This window comes from Vigna angularis, chromosome 10 (assembly GCF_016808095.1).
Source record: "Vigna angularis cultivar LongXiaoDou No.4 chromosome 10, ASM1680809v1, whole genome shotgun sequence".
Taxonomy (NCBI): domain Eukaryota; kingdom Viridiplantae; phylum Streptophyta; class Magnoliopsida; order Fabales; family Fabaceae; genus Vigna; species Vigna angularis.
Window position 1 is genome coordinate 22,469,162 of NC_068979.1, and position 10,096 is coordinate 22,479,257.

The 10,096-nt window shown below is 34.2% G+C and overlaps 1 protein-coding gene across 1 annotated transcript; it reads right to left on the bottom strand.

The window, feature by feature from the left end:
* Positions 1 to 2,599: 2,599 nt before the first annotated feature.
* LOC108322348 (DExH-box ATP-dependent RNA helicase DExH15 chloroplastic) lies at positions 2,600 to 9,578 on the bottom strand. The gene is made up of 8 exons (XM_017554411.2): positions 9,063 to 9,578; positions 8,798 to 8,973; positions 8,556 to 8,669; positions 7,631 to 7,739; positions 7,459 to 7,545; positions 6,858 to 6,976; positions 5,327 to 5,507; positions 2,600 to 5,043 (listed from the first exon to the last, which is right to left on the bottom strand). The coding sequence occupies exons 1-8, from the start codon at positions 9,522 to 9,524 to the stop codon at positions 2,791 to 2,793; spliced, it is 3,501 nt and encodes a 1,166-aa protein (XP_017409900.2). The 5' UTR covers positions 9,525 to 9,578; the 3' UTR covers positions 2,600 to 2,790.
* Between the last annotated feature and the right edge of the window lie 518 nt (positions 9,579 to 10,096).

Consider the following 10,096-nt stretch of genomic DNA (forward strand, 5'->3'; position numbering starts at 1 on the left):
TGTCGTTTCGTGTGTTACTATTTTATTGGCTCCTGTGCTGTTAATCATATCTACTTCTTATTTAATATTTAATATATATCACACTTATGGCAAGTAATATGTATTTGCCTTATATAATTTTCTTTTTAGTCATTATTTTTATACCATCCAAACTTTTTTCACTTGCATATAAAATTATGCTTTATGTTTTTAAAATCCCTTGTAAAAATAGTTATTTTCACATACTTAACTTTAATATAAACTAAAACTCTAGTTCTTATGAAGTTATTTAATGTATTTTTTTTCTTTTTCCCTGTATTCTATCGTACAACAGAAAATTACTTGTAATATTTTAAATATTAAGAGACAATGTTCATGGTAGTTTCAATATAATTGGAGATAAAAGTTGTTGAAAATTTTTAAGCGCATTAAATTGTAGAATTTGCAGAAATGATGATAAAGCATGAGATGCTATTAACTATCTTAAAGTAGAATAATTTGTTGTATGCCAACTACAAGTTTTTAAATTAAAAAATGAATAATATTTTAAGAGTGAGTTTTATTGAAGGTGACTGAAGTGTGGCAGGCGCAGCCAACCTTGCCATTTTTTTATACAATTCTTGACATTTGCTGTTATGTGCAGATAAAGATAAATTTTAGAGTAAAACCTGATTAAAAAATAAGTTTACTTTTTTATTTTATTTTATAGAAATTGTAATAATAAAATAAGTTATTATCCATAAATCATGATAAGTTTATCAATTTTACTATAATTGTTTTGAAGTATTATTTGATTTAAGAAAAAAAAAAGAGAAATGAAAATTGAGACCAAATTATATAAATGATTTTTTATGTTTTACAATTTATTCGATCTGGTATTGTTTTTTTTAAATTAATTTATTATTTTGCATTTTAAAATTGTTTAAAATGTGTCTTCCATATGTTTAAATTTAATTTCGCCAATATTTGAAATCAAGTAAGTCTTTTTCACCCTCAATATTCTTTATCCACTTCAGTTCCCTAGTCTTCTTTCCCTTTATTCTCCATCACTACTTCTGCACCTAAAACCTACACTCAACTTTTCATTTTTTTTTGTATTGCTTGTTCATTCATTCAATTACCTTTTTGTGTTCTTTTCTTTTCCGAAAACAAAAGTGAAAGTTTTGCTTTAAATATGAAACTTTGCAAGTGGCTCCAACTTAATCTGTCTTCCTCGGACGAAATAAGGTTGTTTGAGAAATGAGGTTTCTTTTTTTTATTTATGTTGTTGGAGTATTTTTATGTCATGATTTGTTGTTGAAGAAAGAATGAACAAGTAAATGATAGAGAGAGCACCAAAGAGGAAGGAAGTTGAATCTAGTTGCAGGTGAGTTGGGGGCGGAAAAGAAGAAGTAAGTTGTGAGGGAAAAAGAAGGAAGTGTAATTGAAAACCAAAAGAGGAAAGAGAATAGACACCTGAATTTGACCACTTTAAAAATATAAAAAGAATAGAGATTAAACTAAATAAACATAAAAATAATTATCACAGTAATTTAAGAGGAGAAAATACTCCTATTTTTACCTCATTTGGTTCAAGTAACTTAAGAGGCTCAAGAAATATCTGTGCAAATTTATTCTCTCAAATCAGAGAAAAAAATAGAATAATTTTTTTTCCCGAAAAATATAAGTATTATTTTTTATCATGACTATTTTTATTTAAAACATTTATATCATTTATGGTACACATTTTTCTTTAATTTGCATATATTTAAATCCTAATTTTCATTTTTATTCTCGGTATCAAATAATTCAATCAATCACTCTATTTTCATTTTTGTCTTCTACTTTCTTCCCTAAATTAAACGAATCATATAAATCATCATAACATCTTCAATAGAATTATTTAAAGATAAAAAATCCCAAAGTCTCATATATATAAATTGCTTAACTCTCTTTAAATTTAAACAGCTCATGTATAAAGAACCCACAATAAAATGCCATTTTTGTTTATAAATAACTAATATGTCTTTAATTGAAAATGCTCCAGTGATTAAATATAAATATAAAATTATCTTACACTATGAGTTCATTTTGTTCTTATACTTACAAACTTAAATGTTAAGAATGCCCTGAATTTAAAGAATTGTCTACCCCTAAGAATGCCCTGAATTGAAAGAATTGTCAACCCCAGTTCGTACATTAAAAAATATTAACTAAAAAGAGTTTCTTTGACAAAAATAACATTATTGTACCATTGTTACTGAGTTGACAAATTTAAGACCAATATAGCTATTGCAGAAGAATGCTATGAAGACCAACTAACTGGTATCAAGTAAATATTTAATAAATTAAGTTTTTATTGCCATTTTATAATTGTAAAATATTTATTATGAATCTTATTGCGACAGATGATAAATATGATTTATTTTATTAAAAGTATTTTTCATTATAACAGAATTACATAAAAAGACACACGCTATACAAGAACATCATAGCTTAATATTTTTAATTGATATATATTAACAATTAATATACAAATAAAAACTGCATATATATATATATATATATATATATATATATATATATATATATCTGAAGGATACAAATTTTAATTTAATATAAATGGTTGTAAATTGACGTATTTTTAACAGCAATGATATCATCATGCCAATAAGAATTAACCCAAGCCAAAACCAGTTTGGGTTCTATTTACATTGGAATTTTCTCCTAAATTTTTGTTAATGATAATATTAATGATGATAATAAATCATAAAAGCATTGCTGAAAATTAATTATACAAAACCTACAAACAAATAGTTAGAGACAGATAAATTACCCCACAAGTTCACTTATTGGAGGCCGGTCCATGACAGCAGAAGCAGCCTTTGCATTGCGCTGCAACAATGGATCAATATCTGGCAACTTTGGAATCTGAACTAACAGATCAATGGTCCGGCGAAGGAGACGAGCTAAATCACCATCATCCATTGCACAGTCCATCATTATTTCTCTCCATGTCAACCCAGAAGCCCAGGCCTCAACCATGCCGCAAAACTGGTTATCCAAACAGCAAGAGATTGTCACCCCATGTTTGTCCTGCAATGCCAATAAGGCATTTCTTTGTTCATCTAATAATGTTATGAATTTTGTTACAGTTGCAGAAGGCTCATAAATGTAACTGTTATTTTTCCAGGGTCGAACTTTGATCCCCACGGACACCAAACTTGCGCACACTGCAGCGAGCTGCGCAGGTTTTAGATCTAATAAAATTTTATTGCGAAGAACCATCGCAAGCCATAGCTCATTTTCTCCTCGAATTGCACCAGCGGTTTCACCAAGTGGAAATATGACATGTGTATTGATATCTAAAGCTCTGATTTCATGAATGACATTGCTAACCTGCATAAACTCCTTCCAACCTGAGGGTTCAATCTGTTCAATCCTATTAATCAAACGTTTAGATCTATTCTTCAGGCGCTTGATTTTCTCCTCAACAAACTTGACTGCGCCTATAATTTTAAAATATTCTTTATAGCCTTCACTACGAGATATCTTTTTCTTCAACCGTGCAACTTTATTTCTTTGTTCTTTGTAACCTTCAATGGCATCTTTGTAATCTTGAGACTTTAGTAGTAGCTCGTCATTTTCCGCCAAGCTACTCAAAACAGGAACATTCAAGCTCCAAGACCATGTATCAAGAGATCCTTCCATGAACCATAAACCACCATGCTCGGATTGAGAAAGCTTATCCCAATTCATATCACCGTTATCAAGTAGGGTGCTCATAATTTCTCGAGGTCGAGCATCCCCTTGACCCAATGGAACATTAGGAAAGCCTGTCCCATATACTGTCTTAATCCACTTTTCTGTAAAAAGATACCAAGTGTTATCTGAACCAAGAGCCACATGGTATGAAGGTTTAATATCTTTATTCAGTGCAGAATCTGCAACACTTGGCTCTGCTTCTGCTAAATTCAATGCAAAAGAATCAACAGAAGAAATCATAGTTTTGAGTTTTGAAGCATTAAGGGAGTCAACCTTCCCCAAAAATACAGCAGGAATTGAATGTTCAACTCCTTCAGCATCTCTATACTGCAAGCATAAAAATGGCAAATGTCCACTTTCAGTCTCCTCCAACAAAGGTTTCAGGGCAGACATTCTCTTTGCTTCCATCTGTTTACGCAACTTAGTCCGAACCCGCTTTTCTGATCTTAAATCTTCCAATAATTCTGCAATTTCCTTGTATTGCCGTGGTGCTAAGGCCTTCCTGGTTTTTCCATCAATAGCTTCATCAGTAGTTTCTGACATCAGCAACTCAATTTCTTTCTCAATTTTATTAAGTTCTTCTTTAGCAGCCAGCATTACATTGCTACTAACATAATTCCCAAAACTTTGCTCAACTAATTTCCTAGCTTCTTCCAAAGTTCTTCCCGTGGAAGGTTTCATGTTACCTGATTCATTTGACCACTGAATGGCTTTCACACCAGCAAGAAGATTCAAAACCATCCCATATGAAGCAGTAAACTGTGACACTAGAGGCTCTAGTCCAGCAAACAGAACTTTGCAGCCCTCCTCAGCTCCTTCGTCAGTAGTTTGGATGAGAACTACATGACCACTCTCATCAATGCCTCTGCGTCCAGCACGCCCAGCCATCTGAAGCAGTTCATTTGAGCTTAATGCTATACGCCCACTGTCACCCCTTTTGCTGAGAGATGAAATAACAGCTGTTCTGGCAGGCATATTGATTCCAGCAGCCAGGGTTTCTGTAGCAAAAACAACTTTAACAAGTCCTCTTTGAAACAACTCTTCTATGAATGCCTTCCACAAAGGTAGACATCCAGCATGATGTGCGGCAACCCCTTGCAAAAGTCCTCTTACAGCTGATTCTCTGACAGCATCAGGATACAGCTTGCGGAACTTCTTCAAGGCTAGTTCAACCTCACTTGATTCACACTCATCTAAAAGTTTGCAACTTTCAAGATATTGCACAGCTGCATCACAACCCTTCCTGCTAAAAATAAACCAAATAGCTGGCAGCATATCCCTGGACTGAAGTTGCCATAATGTATCAATTACTTGAGGAACCTGAAAAAGTGTAAGAACACACTCCATAAGAATGTATGCACATGATTATAAATACAAAATACTTATTTATTAAACAAAATAAGAGTGCTTTTAACCAAAGTGCATATCACAACCCAGATTGTATATCCAATATTCATGAATGATTATTGGATACATAAAAAGTAGCCAATTTGTCCCTCCCCCACTTCAACATGAAGATAGTAAGTTGTGAAAGACAAGGAACAGATGTCCCATATAATCATAGAATACGAAGTGTAAAGATAATTTGATTCAGAGGCCTTACTTGAGATCGACGTATGGCATTTATGTCATTCTTTGAAAGAGAACGTTGTTCAAACATGCTATCATCACTATCATAGCTAAAGCGTGTTCCCCTTTTCCGAGAGTTCCTCTTTCTAGACCAATCATCTTTGTAAGGTTTAGCTCCTGCAGCTTGAAGTTGTAAATAATTGAATGACAGCTTCCTGCTTTAAACAAAAGAAGCTAAGTTTCCATTTTTATTCGATTAAGTAAATAAAATAAGATGACAATCTACCGTATTTTGTTGTTTAAAGTTGCTAAATAATAAATAATCCATAGTACTTTATTTAGTTGCTATTTATATTATATCAGAATAACGATATCTTCACATTTTCGTTTTGAAAGCAGACTTGATGCTTGTATATTCACTCTAAAACACCTATTCTCTAAATCCATAGAACTCTCAGTTATCATTATGTCAGTGTTCTCATATTGATCATATAAAAAACATAAATAATTATCACAATCAATAAATCATCATCAGCACCAGTACGAATTATGCAACCAAAGCTATTGCTGTAGGGCACCCCCACCGCAGACATTGATGTATTGTTTGCTTAAAAAATTCTATAAGAACATTGATGCTACAACAACCACAGTCGCAGTCCACAACATTGCTTGATCAATCACTAGTTAAAACACTAGTACTAACCTAAATTGGAAACAGTGGTAGGCTTTTATGAAAAATAACTCATGGATATCATCCCTTGCCTTATTAATAGATCAAAATTCAATCAGTTTCACCTTGTCAGCAACTTTTACTGAAGGACACTATGCATTATACTCCTGCACTTCAGAGCAGCCAAATCCATATTTCATGTTAATCCAAGCCTCTTACCACTATGCGTAAGCCCCATCTATATTGACAATAAGTCTTATTGTGGGCCAGGAAATACTTGGAATGATCACCTTTGGACAGCAGCCTTCAACATATCATATGATCAGTACCCACAATTCAATTATTAAAATTTCAGTGTCCAATAATTAGTTTTTTCTCATAAACCGTCATCCTCCATCCTACCCATATTGTTAGGGGTGAGTATTATGTGGAATTAGAAAAAAAAAAGTTCACTGGGTAAGGGCGCCATCACGTCATCAAACTTAGTGCATTTTGGTTCCCCATCAGATCAAGTCAAACGCGAATCCTCTACCCATAACCAAATGAAACTACTTTGAGTAACTTTAATTTTTCACATCCAAACCAAACATGTCATTGGTGCTCAGAAATAACGAAATTTGATTCTTTTTGCTGCTTAAATTGGTTTTTAGAAACCAACCAATAGTGGATCCAATATGAAAACTTATACATACCTAAAAGACAGAAAGTATAATTGCCAGACACCAACTTCAAACAAGTTTGACTCTTAGGCCATTAGCAATTCCGATTATCATGAAATTCTTTATAAAATGAAAACAAGTAGGAAAGTATACCAATAAAAAAGGCTTTTACTGATGTAGAAAATATGTAACCCATAACTAAACTGAATAAATGCAATGAGGACCCCAGATAGCACCTGTTCATTTGCATTCCTTTCTCATCAAGAAGTGGAAATAAGGAATTCTTCATAGAGAAATGCCATGTCAATGGAACTGGGCGTTTTGAGGATGTTACCAATTCAGTTTTACCATGAATCTGAAAGCCAAAACATTTTGCAGAGGTTACAAAGAATACTATATTTAATTTTCGATTTGAATTCTTTCACTAGATTCAGTTCCATCAATCAGGGAAGATGCAATAGTACTAAACAAGATACCTGTGATACACTTAAATCATACAAAATGCAACCATAATTATAGAAGTAACTCTAAAGGGAGGTAATTTTACATAAAATGACGTACTTTATGTAATCTAGTTCTTTCTCCTCAAATATATTATGAAAAAAGAATCTGATAATTAAAGTTGAATAACAAGCCTCACATTGTTACTGGTTCTCTTTTGATCTATTCCTAATCTTATAATATTTGGTTTTCTTCTTTAAGAGAAGTACCACATTTCACGGGGCAGGGGAAGTAGATTAATCAATTAAGTTTAATGCTGGTTGATTTTACAAGAGCGAAAAGTCAGCACAGTGCATTCTGCGACTTTAATAGACATAAACAGCACAATCTGAATACCTGACCAATCCAGCCAGCCAACTCATCTGGATTTGCAACAGTTGCTGACAGGCAAATTAGTTGAACTACTTTTGGGCAATAAATAACCTGCAGAGTTAGTCCAAACATGCACGAACAAATAAGAAAACTTGAGCAAGTTATGTAACATGCAAATACAATAAATCATGCTTACAATCTCCTCCCAGACTGTACCGCGAGATATGTCACTAAGATAATGAACTTCATCCAAAACAATCACATCAACATTTACAAGTCCACTTCTAGAAGAAACATTGCCAACACTGCAAGAAAAGCAGCAGTCAATAATTACTCCTGTTTGCAAATGTTCATACAAATGACAATGTAACGAAACAAAAGTAGAGGACATAGGATTAAAGAATCAATTAATAAAACTTCAGGTGGGAACAAATAACAATGACGATGACATTGTCATAAGCAAATTGTTAAACACAAGGTTTGGAGTTTAGAGTGTGTGTGTTTCAAGGTTTGTAAATTCATCACTACGAATGTGAACTTTGAAATGTTAGATCCCCAAGTTTGCATTAGCTTTAAAAAACACTGTTGGGTATTGTCGATTCCAATGGAAGTAGTATTATCTTGTTTTACTTTATATATTCAACGTCAAAAAGATGGGTATATTGCATTTTCATGAGTATATAGAAAGCTATTTATGTGCTAACCATTAAATCCCATTCCAACTTCCACTTCCACATCTTTTTTAAAAGTGTTTCTAGGAATACTAAATTCTAGAATTTACTCACCAATCACATTCCCGAATCCAGTATTCTAGGGATGTCACTTGGAAATGTAATAAGATAGCTTAAAATAAACACCACCAGAGATAAATAAATAAAAAACACTGGAGCTGTATACTAAAATTCTAGCTCCTGACAATAGTGCAGCAATTACTTCTAAGTTCTTGTGCAACACGACCTCCTCAACTTCTTAAGTATCTCGCACCAGCCTCATCGATACAGAGCTATTAATGAAATTGGAAACTACACATTACAAAACCACAATCCCAAACGCTTCTACCCCACATCAGCAAAGACTCAAGTATGAAACAGCTAATTTCCCCCTATTTCAATGCAATGTACCTCTGATACAACATGTTGCGCAATATCTCCGTGGTCATAATCAAAACCTGAGCATCCTTGTTCACAGCAGAATCACCCGTAAGAAGGCCAACATTACTGTCACCAAAAGTCTCACTGAAAATCCGCAACAAAAACCAGCAACCATTAAACTTCCAAATAACAAAATAGCAGTAACTCTTCCCCACAGTTACACACTGACAAAAGCAAAAACACATCAAATTCAGATTCTAATCATTGCACACCGGAATTCCCGAAACTTCTGATTGGACAACGCCTTGAGCGGCGTCGTGTAGAATATTCGCCGTCCCCTAGCAACCGTAGCCACCGCTGCCGCTTCCGCAATCAGCGTCTTCCCGCTGCTCGTCGGAGCAGAAACCACTACCGAGGAGCCTCTCAGAAACGCCAGTATCGCCTGCCGCTGAAACTCAACCAAACCAAAAAAACATCATCCAAACACGTTCCAAATCCGAAATTTCTGAAACGAAGAGATACAAACGCTCAACGAACCTGAAACTTGTCGATACGAAAATCGTAGATGGAGGCCAGCTCTTCGACGTCGATGATATCCGCGCCGAACTCCCTGACTTCGTTGCAGAGCTTCTCGACTCTCTGCCACTTGAATCCGTCGTGGCGAGCGAACACACCAGCGTCGTCCTTGGAAGCATCAGCAGATACGTCGTCGTAGTCGTCGGCAGCAACGTCGTCGTCTTCATCTTCTTCTTCTTCGTCTTCTTCGTCTTCTTCTTCCTCTTCTTCGTCCTCCTCGGCGTCGGAGAATGCGCTAATGGTTGAGGTAGGGGACTTAAAGGAGAAGGAGGCACGGAAATTGAGGGAAAGAGGAAGAGATCCAAAGCGAAGGTGAGAGAAAGAGAGAGCGGTGTTAGTTGGAAGAAATGGGAAAGAAGAAGATGAAAGAGAAAAAGGGTAACGTGGTTGGAGTGTGAGGATGAAATGAGTGTTGGTGGCCATGGCGGGAGAGGACGCGTTTGCCTTCCGTGCGGGTTTTTTCTATTCGTTCTCAAATATTTCTAAATATCCAAAATCGCATGAGGCCCAGTTTTGATTAATATTTTGACTAATTGAATTTTTGTCCTTTTACTAGTGATGTTTCACAAATTTGATCTTCCTCTGTTTTTTTTTGGTCTTCCTCTGTTTTTTCTTTTTCAAAAAATGATGGGTTTTATCATTTCTTATTTATGTCAATTACATAATAATTGACAAGAAATGCAAAATGTTTTTTTAGTGCAGTTTTTCATTTCTCTTATACATCTGCTAAAAACATTAACGATATTGGTTTAATATTAATAGTATTTAATTATTTGCTTCATCCTTATGCGATTTTTTTTTTTGAAATAACATAGCAGTGGTTAATATTTATCTAGATGGCATGGTTTTTGGACGTGTCAGAATTCAGTTATCGGGTAACCAAATTTTTACTTGAATTTTCGTAAATTTAATTCAGTTGTAGTTTGGAATTCAGATTTTGGAAGTCAAATTTTGAAATTAGTTTTAGTGAATTTGATTGAGATGTATCTCGAAAT